Source organism: Panthera pardus, unplaced genomic scaffold (assembly GCF_024362965.1).
Source record: "Panthera pardus isolate Hobbes unplaced genomic scaffold, ASM2436296v1 HiC_scaffold_12, whole genome shotgun sequence".
In the NCBI taxonomy this organism is placed as follows: Eukaryota; Metazoa; Chordata; class Mammalia; order Carnivora; family Felidae; genus Panthera; species Panthera pardus.
In genome coordinates this window covers 93,391,802-93,414,904 of record NW_026526677.1, presented here as the reverse complement: position 1 = coordinate 93,414,904, position 23,103 = coordinate 93,391,802, and the positions used below count along the sequence as shown (strand labels likewise).

The 23,103-nt window shown below is 54.2% G+C and overlaps 3 protein-coding genes across 4 annotated transcripts; 1 reads left to right on the top strand and 2 right to left on the bottom strand.

Moving 5' to 3' along the window:
- Window positions 1–657: 657 nt before the first annotated feature.
- Window positions 658–7,103, top strand: NRGN (neurogranin). Its single transcript, XM_019433458.2, has 4 exons — window positions 658–852; window positions 5,359–5,585; window positions 5,858–5,875; window positions 6,271–7,103. Exons 1-2 carry the CDS (start codon window positions 838–840, stop codon window positions 5,578–5,580), a joined length of 237 nt encoding a protein of 78 aa, XP_019289003.1. The 5' UTR covers window positions 658–837; the 3' UTR covers window positions 5,581–5,585; window positions 5,858–5,875; window positions 6,271–7,103.
- A 244-nt stretch (window positions 7,104–7,347) lies between these two features.
- VSIG2 (V-set and immunoglobulin domain containing 2) lies at window positions 7,348–13,055 on the bottom strand. 2 transcript variants are annotated; one of them, XM_019433455.2, is made up of 7 exons: window positions 12,242–13,053; window positions 11,531–11,694; window positions 10,514–10,721; window positions 9,507–9,665; window positions 8,493–8,612; window positions 8,232–8,376; window positions 7,348–7,534 (listed from the first exon to the last, which is right to left on the bottom strand). In XM_019433455.2, exons 1-7 carry the CDS (start codon window positions 12,297–12,299, stop codon window positions 7,402–7,404), a joined length of 987 nt encoding a protein of 328 aa, XP_019289000.2. In that variant the 5' UTR covers window positions 12,300–13,053; the 3' UTR covers window positions 7,348–7,401. The 2 variants fall into 2 exon arrangements, with proteins under 2 accessions (XP_019289000.2, XP_019289001.2); XM_019433456.2 differs by lacking the exon at window positions 9,507–9,665 and having other exon boundaries at window positions 12,242–13,055.
- A 251-nt stretch (window positions 13,056–13,306) lies between these two features.
- LOC109257391 (endothelial cell-selective adhesion molecule) lies at window positions 13,307–22,556 on the bottom strand. The gene is made up of 7 exons (XM_019433454.2): window positions 22,327–22,556; window positions 18,683–18,870; window positions 17,195–17,396; window positions 16,839–16,994; window positions 14,771–14,893; window positions 14,378–14,504; window positions 13,307–14,142 (listed from the first exon to the last, which is right to left on the bottom strand). Exons 1-7 carry the CDS (start codon window positions 22,394–22,396, stop codon window positions 13,827–13,829), a joined length of 1,182 nt encoding a protein of 393 aa, XP_019288999.2. The 5' UTR covers window positions 22,397–22,556; the 3' UTR covers window positions 13,307–13,826.
- Window positions 22,557–23,103: the final 547 nt, after the last annotated feature.

Genomic DNA, 23,103 nt, shown 5'->3' with positions numbered 1-23,103 from the left:
CGTCTGCATGCACACGTCTGCATTTATCTGCACAGCGTGTGTGTACAAGTTCTGTGCAATTATTTTTGTAGGTTGTGTCTGTAGAATCTGTTGAAGAAGTGCACATTTTAGTGAGCCCGGGCAGTATCATATATGCAGATATGGGGCTTGTGAGCTTTTGTGTTTATGTGTGCTCATCCCCAGGTTATGTATCAACAGCTTTCTTGATTCCCTAGCAGAGTGATGATGGGACTTTTTAAACGCACGTCTTAGGGGGCTTTTTTATGAGGACTGGCGGGGGTGAGGAGAGGAGGAGTTAGAGCGAGCCATATTTGGGACTCTAGCTAAGTTGTGCAAGTGTGGGGAGGTGGGTGAGAGGTGCGTGGTTTTCTACATATGGGTGGGAGAGGTGTTGTGCCCAGATGTGAGTGTATTTGTGCCCGGGTAGCCGGGGGCCTCCTTCTGCCCGCGGCGGCATACATCTGCCTGGCAGTCTGCCGCCTCAGCAAACAAGGGGGTTGAGCTTGAGAAGCTGGGGTGTGTGGGAGGAATGGATGGAAGTGTGTAGGCGGAGGGGTTGGGGCTGGAGGGGGAGGGAGGCGGAGGGAGCAGAGAGGGGGCGTGGTCCTCCCTGCAATATCCCCGCCCGCCCTGCCCAAGGCTTATCCTGATTGGCTTCTCGACCGAAGGGCTCAGGTTACATTCGCGAGCAGAGCGGAGCGCGGGAGAGAGGACCCGAGAGCAGAGCGGCTGTTTCGACGCTGGTCAGCGGGCGCCCCAAGGCCCCAGAGTCCCCACCCAGACCCCACCCCTGCCCTGCGCCAGCCTGTGCCCCAGCCAAGGACCCCCAACACCAGCATGGACTGCTGCACCGTAAGTTAGAGGGCCGGGGGGACCGGCACTCTGCCTGATCTGGGGCAAGGGGTCCCCAAGAACCCCCCCCACCCAGGGAGAGTAAGGGATGGAAGTGCATTTGAGGGTGCAGAAGACCCAAGAGCCATAGGGGTGCCTGCTGAGACGTGGGTGGTGGGTGGTGGAAGGCACTCGCCTGACTTGGAGCCCTAGGAAAAATGCTCCCCAACTCGCGGGGGCGTCTGGGCGCCCAGCCGCCAGGCAGCCTAGGTTGGACTGGGAACCCGGCAGGGCTCTGCAGCAAGGAAGCTGCAGGTTAGACGAGAAGAGGAACTTCCTCCACAGAGGCGCTGTAAAGTGTAGCGAAGCTGCGGCGACTCCTTTGGGTATCCTTTCCCCCTGGCTTTTGCCCTCGCCCCGTTCCCCATCCCACTGCCACCGCCGTGGGTGGGCAGACGGGATGATCTCCATGACCCTCGTGCACTGTACAGAGCAGGATAGGACAGTCGGTTCATATCGGTTAGCTCAGTAATGATGATGGGCAGCAGAGAGCCTAGTCAGTTGGTTCTGGGGAGGGGTTGGCCCGTCCCCCATCGCCTTCTAGCCCTGGAAGGGGGCTGGGTGAAGTGACCGCGAGAGAGCCCTGCTGGCGAGGGAAGGAAGTGTCTGCAATTTGTCAGCGCCCACGGAGACCTGGATGCGGCAAGTGCCTAATGCCAAAGTAGGTTGCTGTTAAGGTGACTTGGGTATGAAGGCGCCCGGCACAGGACCTGGCTCCCTGCACACTAGAGGAATACAGTGATCATGCGTATATAAAATGTGTTTATTTTTTTTTTATTTTTAATTATTATTTATTTTTAGCCCCTATCTATGGAGAAGGACCACTCCAAAGCCCTTGCGTTCTCTGTCATTCAGTCAACCTGGCTAATGATAAGGTTATGACTTTGCCTGCCCCCCACCTTCCACACTACGGCTTACAAAAGAAAAAAAAAAGTGAGGTTTGGAAGGAAAGAATAGCCCAGTTTATAAGAGGTGAGACTTCGTACCAAGAGGCAGAAAGAACTTAGGGACAAATTGTTGTGATAGTTATTATGATTTAATAATATCAGTAATATTTGTCACTTTGTGAATGTTTGCCATGTGCCTGACTTTATATTTAATCATCCCAACAACCCTATGAGGCCCTGTCCTAGATGGGCAGAGCTAAAGGACTGAGCAGGAGGCAGCCCGATTGTCAAACTGTGCAGAGGGCAAGAAAAGGGAGAAGAGGTGACAAGGGCAGAGGGCTGGGACAGGGCTGGAACTGGGCACCTTCCTACCTCATCTCCATTATGTGCAGGTGGACTCCTAGCTGGAAGGGAGCTGGGACATGGAGAGAACAGAGTGCATCTGGGGTCTAGAGGCAGGGCCCTCTTTTTTTTTTTTTTTTTTAAAGTAAGCTCTATGCCCAAGTGAGGCTTGAATTCACAACCCCCTCAAGATCAAGAATCGCATGTTCTACCCACTGAGCCAGCCAGGCACCCCAAGGCAGGAAGGACTCTCTTCATCTTTCATTCTGGGGCTCTCCTTGCTGACCATCTGACCTGGTGTTTGGGAAACACTTACTCCTGCCTTATTTCCTTCTTACCCCTTGGTAAGGAGGCTCAGACAGAAATGAGAAGAAAACCTGCCTCTTTTTTTAAGAGGCAGTGCTGTCGATTCAAATGTACCAGTTGCTGATTTACATAGTCACATATATGTGCCTTTCTTACATTCACTTAATATGAAAAGGCAAAGACATTTTTTTGGATCCCACTCCTTTCTTTTGCTTGGTCTAGTTGAACTTAGAGGTCTAGCGGAACTCATAGAAATAATTACCTGTCCTGAGGCAGTCATTAACAGCCAGGCTTCTGAATCCCATCACAATTTGTTAGCTTTGCTGGCCTCTGGTAAGTTACAAAATGTCTCCGAGGCTGTTTTTTGACCTCTGAAATGGGGATTCAGTGAGGTAATGTGTGCGAAGCACTTAGCACAGGGCCTGGCATACAATAAGCATTAGGAAGGGATAATTCTTAAAGCTTTTAGGATTTGGGACCTAAAGAAGAATTTATTCATCTAGGCTAAATTCCACTTGTGGCTGAAGAAACAGACCCTCAGGGGTGAAGGGATATGCCCACTTGGGACCAGAAGCCTTGGCTCCTGTTTTAGCCACTGGTGCACTTTGCACCTCCAGTTCCTACAGAGCTCTCAGGCACACATCATCAGATCTTGGCTTTAGAAGGCACCAGCCCAGGAACCATGACGCTTCCCAGATTCCTTTTACTCTCTCTAGCAGTTCTGCCCTGAGAATTCAGCTGGAGTGAGAGGAGGCTGATTGGGGGAGGAACAGTGTGTTGGGTGGCTTTTCCTCTTGTTCCAGGTTTCCATTCTGTATCCAGCTGGGGTGGGTAGAGACAGCAGGTTGGCCTTAACATGACTGGGGGAAGTTACTCCTTCCTCCACAGCTACTGGCCAAAGAGAGGTGGGTCAGGAATGGGTTTATGTTGTTGTTGTTGTTGTTGTTGTTGTTGTTGTTATCATTGTCCTCTGTTGAGGAGACACTTCACTGTTCCCTAAGGATATCCCAAGAGAGGCCTGAGCTCTAAGATTCAAGGAACCCAAAAGAGTTGTTTCTGATGACAGGTGGAGACTAAGATGTCAGAGAGAGAGGGCTAGACCTGCAGAAGACAAAAAGAGTGTCAGTCCCCTCCACAACCACACTGGCTTCTGGATAACTCCTTTTAACTGCATTTAAATCAATCGTGGGCATCTTGAGCGCAAATTGCAAAACTCTGAAACCCAGGAAATGACAACAGCATTGTGAAGCATGATGAGCGGAAGCCATTTTTAAAATAGTAGAAGTCCTTAGGGGAGAGAAAAAAAGGACAATTCTTAGAAGCCAGAGGGCCAAAGCAAAAGCAAAATGCCTTTTTAACTCCATAATAACTATCTGCATCCCAACCCACATTAATGCTGTAATGTTAACCAACAAAGGGGCACAGGGACAGAGGCCCTCTCCATTCCAGAGCCTTACCTCTAAAATCAACGCCATCTATTCCTTAACCCTTTCCACTGTCAGATAGGGCAGGTTATGGGAGACAGAAACCTGAGGCGTAGGGGTGGATGTGATTATTATAGGCGGAACCATATGAAATTGTTTTTATATGACCACTTTCGGCCTACAGAAACAACTATTTCACATAAACTTATTAATTAAAAGAATCATAGTAATAGATACTATACATTGAGTGACTAGATTGTGCCAGAAACTTTATGTGTATCATGGGGTTTATTGTTCCTCACAACCCACAGAGGCAGATGTTATATCCTGATTTCAGATGAAGGAGCTGATATGAGACATTAGAGAACTTGTCCCAAACCACACAGGTAGCAAGTGGTAGAGCTCGGGTCATTTTCTTGACGGCCTCTGCTGATTTTTACGGAATAGGGGTTAAAAATATACTCTGGACTCTGACATACAAGGGTCTAAATCATAGATACCATCTAAATCATAGTAACCATCTGTATCACCTCATGTAAGGTTTATAAACACTTAAGTCATCTGTTTTAGTAGGGGTAAACTAGGATAACAATAAAAGGTGCGTCATAGCTTTGCCAGGACTAAATAAAATAATGTCTGTAAAACACTGTGTTACTGTGCCTGGAACAAGGGAAGTGCTTAATGGGTAGCTATTGTCATAATTCCTCTCTTCTGGAGCACACAAGGCTAAGGGCTACTTGCTCCTACTCATCTTTCCTTTGCCTTTTTTTGGAGTGAAGCCTTCTCAGCTTCTTCCAGACCATCTCCTCTCTTCTGTGTTTGAGTGCCTCCTGGGGAACATTAGAAAAGGAAGAGTCCATGGCAAAGCAGTCTCTGGGCCTCTAGCCCTAGGGAGAAGGAGGCTGACTCCAGGGGCTAGCCCCACTCTCACCCTAATTCCAGCGCTGAGTCCTGGTGTGATTTTACTCAGGGAAGGGACCGGCCTGATTCTTCTACACCCTGTCCAAGGGAATCCTGGACTCCTGCAAGGAGCCTTTCTGAGCCAGAGGCACCCTCTGAGGACAAAGGGAGGGGCAGTCACGTCCACCAGTCCCTCTCATTGTTTATTTTGCTCCTCCCAGCCCACCAGCCATCAGTTCTGCAGCTCCTCAGCCCTGCTGATGGTGAAGGACCCTTCCCTCAGGGCTATCTGGCTGTCTTGTACCCCGTCCCACCGTGCACGTCTCTTTCCCGAGTTGGGAATAGGGCCGTGGCCACCTGACCCCCTGACCCTTCCTTTTTGCTTGCCGTTCCCTAGGAGGGACACACACACACACACGCACACACACACGCACACACGCACAGCCCTTCCTCAGCCCTTCTCGACGCGCCCGCAGCTCCCCTCTCTGCGCTTCCCACTCGTGCGTCTCCCTCGTCTCAGCCCCGCAAGGCTCTACTCCTACCCTACCCTCCCGCGGGGTCTCGGCCCAGTCACCCCACAAGTACCCCCTGCCCCGCCCCGCCCCCAGGAGAGCGCGTGCTCCAAGCCGGACGACGACATTCTAGACATCCCGCTGGACGATCCTGGCGCCAACGCGGCCGCTGCCAAAATCCAGGCGAGTTTCCGGGGCCACATGGCAAGGAAGAAGATAAAGAGCGGAGAGCGCGGCCGGAAGGGCCCGGGCCACGGGGGAACGGGCGGAGCTGGGGGCGCCCGGGGAGGCGCGGGCGGCGGCCCCAGCGGAGACTAGGCCAGGTGAGGCGGGCGGGGCGCGGCGGGCCGCAGGGTTCCCCTTTCCCAAGCCCGGGACCTGCTGCGAGGGGCCCCGCTCCCCACCCCCCACCCCGGGAAAGAGTGCGGACTCAGGGCGTGCAGCGGGTGGAGAGGTGGAGAGGGAGCTAAGGGTGGGGAACTTACCCCCGGGACGTGAGGTGGGTGGCTGGGAGGAGGCTGAAGGTGCTGCGGGCTCCGAGAGCTCACCTGTTCCTCTCTCTCCTCCCTCCCTCCTGCCCCGCCCTGGACCGAAGAACTGAGCATTTTCAAAGGTAATGAATACGACTCGGAAACGGGTGGGAGGCCTGAGTGGGAGAAAAGGACCCAATCGTCCACCCTTCCCTCTGCCCGCCCTCACCCCCTCCCAGCCTGAGGGTTTCCTGATCCATCTGGACGCCTGAGGCTGCGACAGGGACACGCCTGGACCTATACAGAACCGCAGCCACCCCCATTTGGCTGCACAAACCCGGCCTGAGGCTATAAACACACTGAGGCGCACGCACGCACTGGCCGCTGGCTTATTTCAGCTCAGTGACTCGGGTTGGGGGTTCTGGGTGACTGGGGTCCCCTGGCCCTTCCCGCCCTTTTGTCCTGGTTCGGGAAGGGAGAAGGAAGAAGGAGAGGAAGCACCGGGGAGGGCAGGTGCTCAGACCTTCTCTGTCCTCAGTTGCCAGGAGAGACGGATGGCGCGTCCCCTTCGCAGTGATGAGACTTCCCTGCCGTGTTTGTGATCCTCTCCTTTCCACCAACCTGCCAGCTTCAGGAGCCCTCCCTGCGTCCCCAGAGACTCCCACTCCCAGGCAGGCTCCATCGAGGAGTCGCTAAGTCTGTGCCCTTTTAGTTAGTCCTCCAGTCTAGAATGGTCCCCATTCGCCCTTTCTTCTCACCCTAGCCCCAAACCCTGCGCTCCCACATCTTCCTTCTTTTGCTTCTCGCCCACCTCCGCCAGCACCCCGCATGCAGCTCTGCCTCCGCAGTCTCTGCGCACTTCCCTGCGCGCACTGCGGGGGGCGCCCTAAGCGTCGCCCAAGTATACTCACTTAAAAAAAAAAAAAACAAAACAGTCCTTTCGTTCTGTGCGCAGCTGAAGGGGGCGCTCTGCGTCTCTGTGCTGTTCGCGCCCCAGCCTAGCCCCAGAATTTTGGCTCTGGGGCGAGGAGAGAGGGGAAGAGGGTTTTCATGGTGCCGGATGCCTCTTGCTCTGATCGTAAGGGAAGTACCTATTTCGCACCTATAACCCCACGCCTGCCTGTAATCTGCTTCCCCGCCCCACCCCCCCAGCGCACCCCGAGAGCCGCCTCTCCAGCTCTCACCTTGTTTATGCAAACGCCGAGCGCCTGGGAGGCTCGGTAGGAGGAGTCTGCCGCGGCCCCGCCCCCGCCCCTGCTAGCCCTGCCCCCGCCGGGCTCCTGGGGTTGTGGCCCGAAGGATTTTTATCTCCGTGTGTGCATGTGACCGTGCTGGGTTGGAATGTGAACAATAAAGAGGAATGTCCAAGTATTCAGAGGGTGCCAGAGGGGAGGGAGTTTGGGTGCATAAGGCCACCACCTGAAGCTTGGGCAAATTTCACTTGATCAAACCAAAAAGTGGAGGTGAGCAAAGGGGAAGAGGACCTCTGTTAAAACCTACTCCCTTGGAGCCAAACTTCCCACCTACAGCATCACCTCTAGGACTCCCAGCCCATTCTGTCTCTTACTGGTGAAAAGGAATTTGCTATGCCGGCAGAAAGAAGAGGGAGACCATATGATACCCAAAGGCTTTAATTCTTGATATTCCCCTTCAAGGACAGGGGGAGAAATCAGACAACCATAGGGAGCTTGGACTTGGTGGTCGTCACACTGCTGGAAGAGGGGGGTCTCTGCAGGAGCCCTTTGCTAGAATCTGGTCTCACAGAAGTTTGCTCAGAAATCCCAGGAGCAATGGCATCCTCCCTGGTAGATATAAGCAAATTTTTAGTGAAGGCTGGCGGCATCCCTCAGAGGTCTCCGCCCCCCATCCCATCCTCTAACCTGAGGACTTCACATTTTTACTGTGCATGAGAATCATCTGTGGAATTTTGGCTGAAATGAAGATTCCAGGTCCATCACCCTCGCCCCCACAGATTCTGCTTCAGGAGGGATAGGAAGCAGCCTGAATCTGAATGTTTAACAAGCTCCTGGTATGTTCTGTCCAGGTAATCTGAGGACCACACTCTGAGAACTAGCGCTCTGATCACTATTCAGGACCCAAAGGTTGACAAGCTAAAGCGGTTGACACAGGCAGCTTTTGCCTCTCCTTTCCTTACTACCCCCACACAGAAAAACTGAACTCAGCTGAGGGCTCAGGGCAAATCCAACTCCTGCCATCCACATCCTGTAGATATGTATGAAAAGGCCTCAAAAACTGAAAATTCTATGAAGTATGAGGAGGTTGAGGGAAGCCATGAACCAAGTCCCCCACCCTGCACACTGCTCACACACAGATGCATTTGCTGTACTGCCCCCCCCACACACCAAATCCCAGAGCTGAACAGCACTCCTTACCCCCCAAACACCCCTAAAGATGTCAGAGTTTGAGGGCTGGAGTCACCCACTCATAACCTAAGCCCTTTTCTCCCTTTCTGTACCCTCCCCCAGCCCTCCAGCTCACCGAATGTCACTGCCCCCATATGTCTCCTTGGGCCTCTTCCTCCTGTCTTTCTGGAACCTTATCAGGCAGAATGCAGCAACTGACAACAACAGCACGCCCAGGAGCACCCCAATCAGAGCCCCAGCCACTCGGCCTTTGGATGGGTCTAAGGAGACACAGGAAGCTCAGAGCAGCAGACCTTCCTTGGCCCCTCCCCAGATAGTTCCATGCAACCTCTCCAACCCAGACCTGCCAGCTGGGCCTCTGCCCAGTGTCCCCTACCAGTCACAGAGAGGGTCAGCTCACAGGATGCACTGCCCATCTGGTTGGTGGCCACACAGCGGTAGGTGCCCGAATAGGTCAGGGACAGATTGGTGAGAATGAGTTGGCCAGACACCTCATCTAGAGGGTAAGGAGGAAGCCTTCCATCATTCATTTGAATCACAGTGAGCACCTACTAAGATGAAAGCAAATTTCACTACCTCCTTACAACAATCCTGTCAAGAAGGGGCTAACCTCATTTATTAAAAGTGGGGAAGCCGGCTCAGAGAAGGAAAGTAACTGTCTAAGGTGACCCAGAAAGTGCCAAAGCCACTGCCACTTCTGTGTTCTTTCCACTCTACACAGCTGCCTTTTCAGAGGATGGGGAGAAGGCAAGGAATTGGGGAGGGATGCTTACTAGCTGATGTCAGGTTTCTGGTTGGAGTGGGGGGGAAGTCTTGATTGTTAGAAGCTATAGCCTCTGGGGTGACTCAGCTCACCCAAATGTCTTCCTAAGCTTTTTACTTTCCCTTTAGAAGGCAGAGCATACACCAGATGATCTGGAAGGTTCTCTGGATCCATAAAGGAGTTGGCTGGGGCTGGGGCTAGAGCAAGCATGAGGAGGCTGAGAAGCCAAGGCTCTTACCCAATTATATGTTTCCTCCAAAGAAACTGACTGTGATTCAAGCCAGTCCATGCTACTCTGCCTCAGTTTCCTCTCTAGGAAGTTTGGCAATGATTCATGACCCTTAAGAAATCCCCAAAAGTGGGAATCTTATGCCCCCTGCCTTCCACTCTCTTCTAAGATATCAGGAATACGTTTAAGTTAAAAAATGCTCCCAGGACCGTAGAGCCACAGGTTGCAGGAAGATAGACAGGAGGGAGCAATACAGGACACCAAGAAAGATGCAGGGAAAGGTATAGCAATTTGTCTCCTACCCACAGGCATGGAATTGATAGTGTGGGTATATGGAGTCTAGAGACAGATTTGCCCCAGTCTTGAGTCCTCTCTTCCCAGATGTTCTGGGCCCTTACCTTGCACCATGCTGCCAAGAGAAGGTGTAGGGGAAGATCCAAGGCGTACCCAGTTGTACACTGGCCTGGGGGCTCCCTGGGAAGAACTGCATTTCAGTGCAGCAGAGCCCCCCACAGAGGTCTGACCACTCTTACTGCACAAGGGACTACTGGGAGGCACTGCAAAAATCACAGAAAGTACCTTAGCAATCTTTTAGCCTCACTCCCATTAAATGCTAGAATTCCTGCTCCAATGCTCCTACCAAATAGTAGTCCACTTCTGTTCACATTCCACTGCATCCCCAGGAAATGATTCCCACTATTGGAAGTTCTGATTGTTAGCAAATTCTTCCTCATACTGAGCCAAAATCTGTGTTAATATACCATCCACCCATTTGGTCCTAATTTCTGCCCTCCAGGCCCACAAAGAGAAATGAAAAATCTCTCCTCCACAAGACAACCCTTCAGATATTTGAATGCTGTTGTTATACACCTCCTAAACCTTCGCTTTTCCATCTAGATATCCCCAGCCTCTTTAATAGTTTCTGTTTGCTCATCCATGAGCAGGCTCTAGGTTGGAGTAAGATGGAAACTCTGAGCACAAAGTTGCTGCTTTGTGAGAGGGGCCCTTGTTCCTTTAGTGGCCACTCTCCTTCTCTGCCACTCACCTAAGGAGAGAAAGAATCTGGGCTACAAATGAGACATTCTCTCAAAGATAGAGTTGTTGGGGCCATGACTCAGATCCCTATGTATGGGAAGGGCTTTCTCTCTCATGAATCTTTTTTTTCTAGGGGCCGAGGGAGGAGTCGTTCTTCAAGGAGGGTGGGGCAGGAGTAGGATCATCTAGATTAGAAGACTTTGGGAAGGAGGCATTTTCCCTTGGGGTCCCCAGTGCAGTTGTATGCTTGGGCTGGAAATTGAGATATGGGGTGGGGAAGGGGGGTGGTAGAGAGATTTAGCAGATTTAGCAGGGCCACTGCAATCTTTCGTGGTACATGGGTGTCTGGTAGGTCCCCAGCCGGCCTTACCCAGCACAGTAAGGTTGATTAGCCCCAACCCATTTGTGTAGAAATCTGGTGGGTTATTAACTTGGCAGAGGTAGGTTCCAGTATCCGAGGGGTGGACGTCAGTCAGTTTCAGGGTGGCTACCCCTCCTGTGGGGGGGTTCTGAAGCAGGCTGGCCCTCTTTGCCTGAGAACCAGTTGGATACAGATGGCCATTGGTGAAGTACAGGATCTGGGGAGAAGCAAAAGACACACATGGGTGCCTTTTTCTGCCTGGTGTCAACTCTACAGTCCTTTCTCCAAAACAAAGAGGCCCCTCCTTTAGGGGCACCTGGGTGGCTCAGTCAGTTGAGCTTCTGACTCTCCATCTCGGTTCAGGTCATGATCTTGAGGTTGGTGGGATTGAGTCCCGCATCCGGCTCTGTGCTGACAGCCTGAAACCTGCTTGGGATTCTTTCTCTCCCTCTCCCTCCCCACCTCTCAAAATAAATAAATAAACTTAAAAAAAAAGAAAAGAGGCCCTTCCTTTATATCAGACAGGGAAACTGATGCTCTGGAGTCAGAACCAGCAAGGTCTATCTGTCCCCAAATAGCATCCCTTCCTAGGTGCTACTTGAGCTAGATTTATTGCTTTCAGCTAAGCATGGCTCTTGATGGGGAGAGAGGGTTGGGGAATTAATGCAAATATTCCTGGAAGGGGCATCGTTTGATCCTACTAACAGTCTCCAGAGCTTAGCCTCAATGGGTTTATTAACGGAAACTGGGACTGCGCTAGAATAGGGGAGTTGCACGTCGGAGCTCGGAGAGAGGAGGCCGGATACACAGAGCCATATACGGGATACAGGGTCGTGCAGGCTGTGGTCCTAAGAAGATCTAGAAAGAGTCCACTCATGTTTTCCTCGGAGCACACTGATCCCCAAACGCACCCTCTCTGACCCCGCTCCCTCATCCTGGGTGGGCCCTCTGTACCAGCCCCTCCCAGCCAACCCCACCAAGAGGCAGGAGGGCCGCCCCGCTCGAGCGCAATTGCTCTCAACTCACGGGATGGGACGCAGAGAGGGGCTTCCCCGGCGGCACAAAGCTCCACTCCAGGGCGAAGCTGTCTCCCACCGACGTGCTGTAGCTGCAGGTCAGCTCGGCGGTCTTGCCCACGGGGGTGCTCAGGGGCTCGGCGGGCACCTTCACCTCCACGGCTACCCCGGGGTCTGGGGGACGCAGAGGGAGGCCGGCGGGAGGAGCGCTCGACGGCGCCAGGCCCGGGGTTGGGGTGGGGCGGAGGCCCGGCGCCAAATCCCGGCGGTCTGAGGGTCCGGCCCCACCTTCGGCTCCCGAGGCCGAGGCTGGGGGCTCCCTCCCTCCTGCGGAGCTCACCTACCTCCCCGCAACCCATCCCTTCTCGAAACCTGAGGTTTCCGGGAGGGAGGAGCACACACCCCAGCCGGTTTTTTTGTGGGTAAAAGGACTGAGACTGGGTCAGGTACGCGGGTGTGTTTGCCAGAGAAAGGAAAACAATGGTCGGGTGGTGGTTAGACCCTCCCGGGGAGACCCAACTTGCCTGCCCGCCTGCGCTTGCGCGCCTGTGGCCCTCGCCACAGGCCTCCGACGCCCTCTCCCGGCCTCGCCCCCGCCGTCCCGAGCCCCCTCCTCCCAGCCCGACCAGCAGAACTGAGCAGGCCCCAGGAGCCTGGAGGTCAGGCCTCGCCCCCCCCCCCCCCCAGCTTTGACCGCGGTCCCTCCGAGCCGCCTCCTCACCCAGGCAAGCGAAGCCCAGCAGGGCCCCACAGAGCAACAGCCCAGAAAGCCGGGCCATGGCCGAGTCCTGCCTTACAGCCGTCTATGGGTTGGTCTGGGCGTCTGGGTCTGGTGGGGAGGGAAGGCAGCACCCACAGGGCAGCCTCCTCGAGCTGGGCAGGAGCGAGACTGGCTATCTCAGAGCAAACAAGGGGAGAGGCCTGTGCCCTCAGGTAAAGAAATGCTCCTCCCTCCTCTAGGCCCAATACTGGAATCATTCTAGCCATGCTCCTTTTTTCTGTCCTCTTTCCCCCCAGCTAATGAAGCTGTCAGGCTCTGGGACAAGGGCTGGGCTTGGGTGGGCACCCAAGGGGAAGGGGTCGGAACTGGAGCTCTCTGTAGGCAAATGGTCACCCTGGAAGAAGAGGGGGGCATTCTGATAACAAACGACATCACCGCTTTGGGGCCTCACCCCAAGCATGAGACCTGGGTAGAACAGAAGACCCTTTCTGATCCCTTCAGAGATGCCTATTCCTTCCAAGCCCTACTTCTTTTCTCTGAGATCCCTTCTTTGGCACCTGTATCACCACTTGCTGTGAGGTAGAAGTCTCCGTGGAAACTAGAGCCACGTCCCCACTCCCAGAGCCACTCCATTTCAGGGGCAAAGAAGTCTTGGAGGAGAGACCCCACTCTTGATAGGAAAGGGTGTGGCAGAATTGGGGCACCTGCCTGTACCATGTCCAGCTTTCCCCCACTACCAGGGGGTCACTGTTGGCTGGGCAAGGAGATGTGTTTGTTAAGGACTCAGTGGTCTGGGACAAAGAGGCATAAGTCAGGTGACTCTTCCCACCGCTTAAGAAGAAGCTGGAGATTAAGAGCACCACACCCCAAGCCTTGGGAACTCAAGCTCTAGCAGACAGGGCACCAAATTTCATCCCCTTACCCCCCAGAGTGGATTAGGATCTTCCCAGCCTCAGGCTTCTGGGGCCTTCCCCCAGCCACCTGATAGCAAATGACCCTTTTAAAGATTCTGGGAAGCTGTGTGGAGAAGCGCTCTTGGGTTTGAAAAGGCAATTTGAGTCTCACTTTCCATACAAACACAGTGCATCTTTATTAAAATTTGCAAAATAAAAACAAAAACAGACATTTCAAGTTAGTTTAAAAAATACCTTCTCTATCCCCTGCCCCAGCAAAACCCAGCCAAGCCAGCAGGACAGGTTATCTGAATGCAGGGAGCTGGCTCAGGAGTGAAGGGTGATGTTAGATGGGGTGGAGTACAGATCAAGGGGGCCTGGAGGACTCCCTGACTGGCAGTCCCCACCAGGGCCCCAGTGGGCAGGTAGCCAACCTCAGCAGCATTCACTAGAGCCACTGAGAGAACTGGGCAAGGGGGCGGACGCTCTTCATAATCTGAGGTCCACTTCCCCTTCTACCTCCTGAAAATTTGAGTCTTAACTGAGACTCAGTTTTCCCATAGGAAAGAAAGGTGGGGGCAGAGGACTGGAGGTCTAGAAGATGGTCTCCCAAGACTCAGTCCTCTGTACTAGGGGTGACCGCTAGAAGAAGGGGATAAACCAGATAGCTTAGCTGACAAGTGGCTGGACCATCACACCAGAGACCCAGCCTGACTCTGGGCGGGCACCATTACGGGGACAGCACCCATGCGGCTCAGAGTGGAGGAAGACACCCCACCAGGGCTGGGGGATGTTGGCTGAGGGTGGGCCCCATCTGTCCTGAGCAGCCTGGGTGAGGGCCGCACCTGACTGGAAAGGCTGGGTGTGGGGGTCAGTGCACCAGGCCTGGGAGGACCTTGGGGTTGCCGGAGGGCTCGTGCTGAGGTGACAGATGAAAGGGTCCCGTTCTTGGAGATTGTGTCTGAGCCCTTGGGCCAGGGCAGGGTCGGGGGAGCAATGGCGTCCTCCCTAGTCATCAAAGAAGCAATAAGATGTCAGAAGCTGGATGGGGGAAGAGGGGGGATTTCTACCTGCTTTGTCTTACTCCCCCCTCACACACCAGTTCACTCTCCTCTCCCTTAAAATCCCCCAATGGAATGATGTTTCAGTCACTGCCCACCTTTCCTTTAGATGACAGCTGCCTGAACTCCCAGCTGAGGGAAGCTAGGAGAACCCCATTGGGACAGAGACTGGGGACACTTACTTAATGTCATTGGCCGGCTCCTCTAGGGCCTTGCTCCGGCGATGGTACAAGAGGACCAGCCCAGCGAGCAGTCCTAGTCCAACCAGAGTGCCTACAACAGCTCCAGCAACAACAGCAGGCCCTGGCCCTGGGGAGACCTTGGTGTCAGAGGGAGATCCCCAGCCGTTCTCCACTCCCTCCAATCCCACTACCCCACTGCCACCATTAACAGTTTTTCTCTTTTTCCATGTTAAGAAGAGGGGTTGACTGTCAGCAGGAAATGGTCAGCCAGCCAGTGACCAAACATTTGTACAAACATTTGACCAGGACAAGCAGACAGGCCTCCTCTCCTCTTGCAGCCCCACCCCCACCAGTGACCAATCTTCTCCTTAACCACACTTACCCCTCACTGACCTGTGCTCACTTCCAAGGTCACATTGCACTGGGCACTGCCCACCTCATTGTGGGCCTTGCAGATATAGACTCCGGACATGGAACTGGAAAGGTTTGTGAGGCTTAAAGACCCCCGGATGGCATCTGTGGACACAATTTGACCATCAGTCCAGGGACCTTCTTTCCCACTGAAAAATTCTGCCCCTTCCAGGATGCCCTCTTTGATTCTCTGGGAGACTCATGGTGGGAAAAGTTGTGACCGCCATGCTGAGTTCTCCCCCCACGTACAAAGCTGCTAGCTCCATGCCCCTCTCCATTTCTTCTGCCCAGTGTCCCCAACTGAAATCTAAAAAGATTTAAGGAGGAATTGATGCCCAGAGAAACCCAAATATCAGTTTTACTTCTGTTCCAGATTGGCGGTGTGGTGAAAAAGAAAATATTAGGCTAGGAATCAGAAAACCTGAGCTCCCGAATAGGCCATGTGACTTTAAACAAGTTACTTCCTCTTCCTGGGGCCCAATTTCTTCATCTATAAAATGGGGTAATATGACCTCCATGATGGCATTAAAAGGATTATATGAAATAATTATTATAACAGTTAAAGTTTATTGGTTGCTTACTCTATGCCAGAGACTAAGTCCCTTATGTGTACAAACTTGTGAAAATTTCACAACAAACCTATGAGATAAACACTGTTTAAAAAAAAAAAAAAACACAACTTTTGGGAAGCCTGGGGGGCTGGGTCGGTGTGTGTCTGACCTCGATTTTAGCTCAGGTCTTGATCCCAGGGTCTTGGGATTGAGCCCGCTCAGTGTGGAGCTTGCTCAAGATTCCCTCTCTCCCTCTGCCCCTCCTCCCCCTCTGTAAAATTTAAAAAAAAAAAAAAAAAAAGTAGCTTAAAAAATAAATATATTTTTATATATTTATAAACCCATTATAAAATTGGTCAAATGAAAAGTAGAAAAAGGGACAAATTGAAAACTCATATACCCGCTACTTAGATTCAACAATTGCTAACATTTTGCTATATTTATTTCATTTCTCTTTTCATGAGATTTTTTTAAATTTTTTTAATGTTTATTTATTTTTGAGAGAAAGAGAGACAGAGCATGAGCGAGGAAGGGGCAGAGAGAGAAGGAGACAGAGAATCAATCCTAAGCAGGCTCTAGGCTCTGAGCTGGGAACCCACACACTGTGAGATCATGACCTGAGCCCAAGTTGGACACTTAACCAACTGAGCCACTCAGGAGCCCCAAAGAATTTTTGTGAGACATTTAAAAATAAGCACTTCAGCATGAATCTCCAAAAAATAAGGACCCTGACCACATAACTACAATACCATTGCCACACCCAATAAATTAATAGTTCTCTAAAAGAATGATCTAATACCTAATAATAACTATCTAATTATCCATATCGAAAACGTTCCAATTGTCCCCAAATATGTTTTGTAGCTGGTGTGTTCAAATCAGGGCTGTGATATCCCCATTTTACAAATGAGGAAATGGAGGGGCATCTGGATGGCTCAGTTGGTTAAGCGTCTGACTTCGGGTCAGGTCATGATCTCATGGTTTGTGAGTTCGAGCCCTGTGTTGGGCTCTGTGCTGACAGCTGGGAGCCTGGATGGAGCCTGCTTCAGATTCTGTCTCCCTCTCTCTCTGCCCCTCCCCCTTCCTCTGCCCCTCCCTCCCTCTCTCTGCCCCTCCTTCTCTCTCTCTGACCCTCCCCCACTCACACTCTCTCTCTCTCTCTCCCTCAAAAAGAAACAGTAAAAATTTTGAAAATAAAAATAAATAAATGAGGAAATGGAAGCACAGAGTCACACAGCTAGTCAATGGCCGGGCTGGAATTCGAATGCAGATCATCTGCTCTAGACCCTCTTCAGTAACAAAAGTACATAGCATGCAGAAGCCCTGAACACAGTGCCTGCATCTGGTGGGCCATCTTTTTCCACCCTTCTCCCCACGTCCTCCTCCACCCCAGTACCTGGCAGCATTGCCTCCCCTTTTCACAACCACCTCCTCCCCTGGTACCTCTCATCCTTCCCTGCCCCAGCCACACACTCATTTGTCTCCAGAAGTTCCCTCACCTAAAACTGGTGCAAAGAAAACCTGGGCGGATGGGGGTGCCCGCTCCCACTGGTATTGGGCAGCTGGCTTACTCCTGGGGGACTGGCAGCTCAGGGTCACGTTGGTCCCCACACGGGCCACACCCAGGAGACGGCAGGACGGAGGAGCTGGAGGAACTAAAGCAGGGAGACAGGTTAAAAATTCAATCCCCAGGAACCAACAGACCCCCACCTCCACCACCTCCTACACTCCCCGCCTCCCTCTTCTGTCACTCCATCTGCCCTCCTCCAACCTTTACAGGCAGCCTTTTGGGAGAGACCTGCCTGACCTCCCTGGGGGCTGGGGCGGTATTGCAAAGTGTGTGCTTCACACTTACCCAGCACACTGAGTTCTAAAGTTTTGCTGCTGTGGCTCCCATTTATGCCTCGATGGTCTTGCACATTCACAGAGCAGCGGTAGGACCCAGAGTCTTTCTCCTGGAGGCCCTGCAGCCGCAGCGACACGTTGTGGGAGGGCATGGAGTAGACCAGGGATACCCCAGGTTTGCTTGTCATGGTCTTGCTGATGTACGCCAACACCTGGTGTGGGGCACGACGCCTCCCGGTTATCACATGTATGCACTGTGCCCGCGGGCTCAGCCAATCCCCTCCCCCACACTGGCAGTCTTCAAGTGCTCCTCCCCTGCACCCATCCCCTCCAACCTGTACCAGCTCCCCATTCACCCTGTTCCCCCCTAGCCACCCTCACTGGCCCTGGGTCCTCTTTACCACGACGCTTCTTGATCCCCTGTGCCTTGTCTCTTTATCTCCCACTTGGGGTGTTTAGAAAGGTGGTATAATGGGTGAGGGATAATGTAAACAGGGGGTATTTATGAAAGAAACTTAGAATTCAGGGATAGATCCAGGATTTTTTTTTTAACGTTTATTTATTTTTGAGACAGAGAGAGACAGAGCATGAACAGGGGAGGGGCAGAGAGAGAGGGAGACACAGAATCTGAAACAAGCTCCAGGCTCTGAGCTGTCAGCACAGAGCCCGACGCGGGGCTCGAACCCATGGACCGTGAGATCATGACCTGAGCCGAAGTCAGACGCTTAACCGACCAAGCCACCCAGGCGCCCCGATCCAGGATTTTTTAAATATCTTTTTTTAATCTTCTTTTTCTTGAAGATGTCCCCCCTTCCCTATGTATAAGTTCAGGCCCTGCAAAACTTACATCTACCCCTGTAATCTCAATTTCTGTCACACATACCCCCTATTTATCAAATGACTTCTAGAACATACTTTTCAGAGCCTAGGGAGGAGCTCATGCAAATAGGGGGCTCTGAAAATGACATTTCATTGGCTTCTGAGTAAATCTGCCTCTGAGAATAGGTCTGAGGTTAGGAGATGGAGGGGGGGTGGGACAGGAGCCTACCGCTTGCCTCTCAAAGGAGTGTATGAAGGGGCAGCAGGACAGATAATCACGTGGGAAGAGAAGTGGCCTGTGACAGTGTCCAAAGCACAGAGAAGATGAAAATAGGGTGATGCTCAGCTTTTTAAAATGATGTAATACTTGCCCTAACCCTTCCTCCCTCCTCAAACCCCAATCCTCACTGCCCCTCCTCAAAGCAAAGCAAAGCAAAATGCCTTTCCACTTTCCAGTGTTTCGTGTGCTGGATTTCTAGGGAAAACTGGGGACAAGAAAATTCTTTGGGGCAGCCTCCAAGCTCAGAACAAAAACTGAGCCCATGAGGGACCGTGTATTTTCCTGAAACTCCTTCCCTGTCCCCCATTCCCTGGCCACCCCTCCTGTTCTCCTCAGTTCTTCCCTGCCCTCAGTCACAGGGTGTAGCCAGCCTCTGGCTGAGATGCTTTGCTCCCTCACCTGGTTCAGATCCTTCCCTTCTTGTTCCAAGAACCACATCACAGCGAGCAACTCCCACGTCTGGCCGGAGGACACCTGCCCTTGCAGGGTGTACCACACCGGGAGCACTACTTCTGCTCCTTCCACCGCCTTCAGCTTGGTGAGGCCAGCGGGCACGTGGAGCTCCAGCTGGGCCTGCGAGGGGGACGCTGGGGACAAGAGCCACAGGTGTGAGCACGGAGGGCTGGCTTCCCACTCTGCCTGAGGGCCCTGCCCAAGGCAGCAGAGGAGAGGACAAACCTTGCAAGATCCCACACTGCCCAGGGACGGCAGACCTAGTGTCCTGCTTTGGGATTTTATCAGACCTTATTCTCCACAACCTCAGCTCCTGGGTTCATAACAGGGTTAGGGACACATTTCTGTGCATTTATTGATATCCAGATTTCAGAGCACCAGGAAGAGGGGGCAGATTTCCAGTGGGGAGGGGAAGACATCTGAGAGGAAGGGTAGGTTTAACACTTTTCATCTACACTTTGCATAGCCCACTTGCTCCCCCAATTTCCCTGGGCTAGAATGGGTCTCGATGCTGCTGAGGGTCGCCAGCGATGCGCAGAGGGGGTTGGAAGGCCTGCCGGTTACCGGGTTACCGATTAACCCGCGCGGCTCCTTCTGATCTAGCGCTCCACCTGGCCCACTGACGGTAGTGCTCCCCAGGCCCCCAGGCTCAGTCCCGACCCAGGGACTTCCCCAGGAAAGCGGAGAGTTGAGAACCCAGAAGGGGGCCCTTTTTGGGTCCAGGCGATCCGGACGGGTCCTGTGAGGTTACAGGAACTCTTGGCAGAGCGGGAACACGCATGATGGTCCCCTGATAATCAAGTACAAAACTTATGTCTGCTTGCGTATGGAGTTCAGGCGGTGGACTGGGGTGTCAGTTTCAAGGAGAGGACAATGGAATCTATGCTTGCACGATGGCGTCCAGAAACATTCACGTTCTGCCCTTCAGAGGCAATGGGCAGTATCTGCCCTTCAGAGAGGCAATGGAGCAGCCCAATGCTAAACCCTTCCGGGGGCGGGCGAATAACCTCGGGCTTGTACCCGACCAGGCCTGAGGATGCTGGCCACCGTAGTCCTTGGCCTCAGCACTCTGCATTGGAATCTGAGACGCCATCTCTACATGGTGACCAGGCGGCCAAGGCGCGGACAGAGGCCGCACGCAGGCCCGGCTTTCCGCCCTCCAGGAGCAGGCCCTAAAGGCCTCTAAGGGCCAGGCGCAGATCCGGCCAGGATGCGCGCCACCCCCACGGCTTTCCGGCTGTGCGTCTTTACAGAACCCCCGGCCCTATTCCTTGGCCTTCGCCGCACCCCCCTTATCCATTTCCTGGCGGGTCCCCGCGGGCCGGGCGGGAAACTTGTGCCCGGTGATAAGGCAGAAGACAATGACGGAGGCGCAGCTAGACCGGAGGCTCTAGAGGCGAAAACAACCTCTGCCTCAAGGAGCCCGACCCCCCTGGGGACCTGGCCCGCTGCTCGCCGAGCGGGGAGGCCGGGGACGCCGGGAGGCCTTCGGGCAGTGCCGGATCTTCCCTGGCCTTTCTGGAGCACACTCCCGAGAGACCACAAACATTTCCCCTTGGGAACCCTGCCTGGGTCCCGGGAGAGGCAAGAGCTTCTTCGCCACAGGCGACCCCGACGTCCTCCCCCAGGTCCTGCATTTATCCTACCACTTTGCAAAAGGAAGACTAGGGGTGGTAAAAGATAGTGATGGACACACTGGGGTCTGGGCACATGCCCCTGTCAGAAACCAATGGCTGAAGGGGGCCCGAGGCTTCCCTGCCCTCGGGTCTGGGTGCCCGCTGCAGCAGAAACCCCTTTCGCTCACAAGGTCCGTGGTGCCCTGGGGAGAGGACACTGGAGTAGTGGGTCTGAGTGCAGGACACAGGGGCACCCCAAGAAAGGGACCCTTCTGGCCCACTCTGAGACCAGAGTGAGAGAGCAGGCAAGGGCGTAAAGAGCACAAAAATGGGCCCGCTCCCGGGGCTACTATTTTTAGTCTCCCTTTCTCTGAGAAACTCCCCCCGCCGGCTTCTCACGCCCCAGGGGCAGCAGCGCAGAACCGCGGAGGAGCGCGGAACAGACTGGCCTCCGGGAGAGCCCAGTGCAGCCTAGCCCAGCAGAGTGGATGCCTGCCCCAAGCGCCCGGTGGCGGCCAGAGTGCCATTAACTCTAGAGCAGCCACGGAGAGGTCAGCAGCCCTCCTGCAGTGGCCTGCTAGGGACGTTGAGCCTGGGCTGTCCTGTAAAAACTGGGGTTCAAAGTTAGGATAGAAAACGAAGATGTTACAGGAGAGATGTAGACCAGGCCCAAGCAATGAACTTGGACTTTTCTCTTCCCTTGCTTCCCGAATGCCCAGCAGGGAGATGGGGGAAACGCAGAAGGGGAAAGGGGCATTGAGGTTGACCTTGGGAGAAGGGACCTGAGAAGTTAAGAGATCCTGGAGTAGGCCCACGAAGCCTAGAGGGGCAGAAAGATGTTCCATCTTCAGTGCGGCCGGTGGGCTGCTCTAGAGCCCTCTTTGTCTGGGGACCCACTTCATGTCCCCACACCTTGCAGCACAAAGCTAAAGGGGGCACGGGTGAGCATTAGGTGTTCCCATCTCAGACCCCATCACTGTGACTGAATTGCACTCCATAGCTCTCTGCATCTGGTGACTTCCAAAGTGAGAGAAATAAGGGGTTAAAGTTGACCTTGACAAACTCACCCTTCACCCTATTTGGGACCCTTGAAAAGAGATGGCAAGAAAGCCTTGGAGTAAGTGAAAGGAGTTTAGAATGGGCTTAGTTCATGATGGGTCCTTTTCCCTCCAGATGTAGGAATGGAAGCCCTCAACACTCCTTAGGCACTTGCTCCAAGGAGGCACCCTTCCTCTCTGACTCTTTGAGGAACTTCCTCTCTATTTCCTTTGTCCCTTTGGCTCTGGGAACCAATGGGGGTGGTGGACCTCTTGGGGGGGGGGGGGGTCACAATTCTGCTCCTCTAGGCATTCAAACCCCTCCCCCATTTCCTGTGTCCCAAGTGACCTCACGGTCATGCTTTTGGGGCACCTCCCTTTATTCCCAGGGCAGGAAGCAGGAGGGGGCTAGAGAGAGGATCTGGGCCGGGGAATTGACACGAAGTGCGTTTGTTAAGCCTGGGATCCAGGGAATTCCTGGGGGTTCTTGCACATCAGCTTGTGTGGGGGGTGGGGGATATGAGGGGGGCTGGAGTTAAGTCCTTAAGCTCTTTAGCCAGTGTCTCATCTAGTAGCTCAGTTCATCCGGCTCTGCTGGGTGGAGGTGGGGAGTACGCATGAGGAATGTTCCCACATCTCCGGTAGAGGTCTACCCAGCTAGATGCCCTGCCCCTCTCCCCTACTACACACACACCGCACCCAAAGCGGTAGCTGTCGAGGACGACACGGAGACAGAAGTCAATACCAGCCAGCGATGCCCTCCCTGGGTGCGGAGAGGGCGGAGGAGTGTGTGGGGAGGAGGACGAGAGTCAGAGGCGGGAGTCCCCTTCCATCCAGTTCCTCACCAGTGCCCCAAACCACCTCCCTCGGGGGCTGTATTCATCCCATTTCCCATCTCAAGTTACCCCCCCCCCCCCCGGTCCCGGGTGGCACTCACCGAGGGTACTCAGCCCCAGGAACAAAAACCGCAGCAAGTTGGTCGCTGGGGACCTGGGCAGGGAAACCATGGCCCCCCTTCCTGGCCCCGACGGAGTCAGGGGCGCCGGCTCCGGGACTCAGCGACCGACAGGTGCTAAGGCGGCTCCGCAGCTGGGGCGGACGCGGGAGCCCGGCCACTGACACCAAGGGCGGCTCTAGCCGGAGTCTGTGCGCGCGTGTCCAGCCGGCGGGGTGGGGACCGACGGGGACAGGGGGGCGGGGCGTCCGGAGGGGGCGGAGAGGTCGCGGTCTCCCCGGGCGGGGCGTGCGGGTGACCCTCCGCGGGCGGGGGTTGGGGAGGGCTCCCGCGCTCCGACGGCCGGACCTAGCGGCCTCCGCCCAGGCAGAACGCAGGGTGGGGTCGGTAAGTGGCGGTGTCCCCACAGCCCCCACAGCCCGCCGGGGGCCAGGGGAAACGGGAAGGTCCCGAACTGCCACACTGGGGCCATGCCCTCCCCCCTCCGCTCGCTTGGGGTGGGAACGGAAGACGGGGAAGGGAGGGAGGTCTGGGGATCCTCCGACGTCCAGGAGCCACCCGCACGCCTGACACCGTAGCCGGCCTGGGCTCTGGCTCCGGGCTTGGGGGGACCGCGTCCTCGGCCTAAGCCGGACAGCCTTCCTGGAGGAAGAGGGGAGCCGCGTTGTCCCGGAGCCACTGCGCTTCCGAAGTGTGTGGGGCGGAGCGGCGGGAAGGGGCGCGGTTCTCCCGCTCGCAATAGCTGCTTTCCTCGGAGCC

Bases quoted from the DNA above. Each gene is read 5' to 3' on its own strand.
- VSIG2 (XM_019433455.2), bottom strand. From the start codon at position 12,299: ATGGCCCGGCTTTCTGGGCTGTTGCTCTGTGGGGCCCTGCTGGGCTTC. The intron at 8,613-9,506 runs GTAAGGGCCCAG...CTTACCCTCTAG, and splicing joins TCTTGGCAGCATGGTGCAAG to ATGAGGTGTCTGGCCAACTC. The intron at 7,535-8,231 runs GTGAGCTGGAGG...TATATCTACCAG, and splicing joins TATGGGGGCAGTGACATTCG to GGAGGATGCCATTGCTCCTG.
- LOC109257391 (XM_019433454.2), bottom strand. From the start codon at position 22,396: ATGGTTTCCCTGCCCAGGTCCCCAGCGACCAACTTGCTGCGGTTTTTG. The intron at 14,894-16,838 runs GTGAGGGAACTT...TTGTGTCCACAG, and splicing joins TTTCTTTGCACCAGTTTTAG to ATGCCATCCGGGGGTCTTTA. The intron at 14,143-14,377 runs GTAAGTGTCCCC...TTTGATGACTAG, and splicing joins GAGCCGGCCAATGACATTAA to GGAGGACGCCATTGCTCCCC.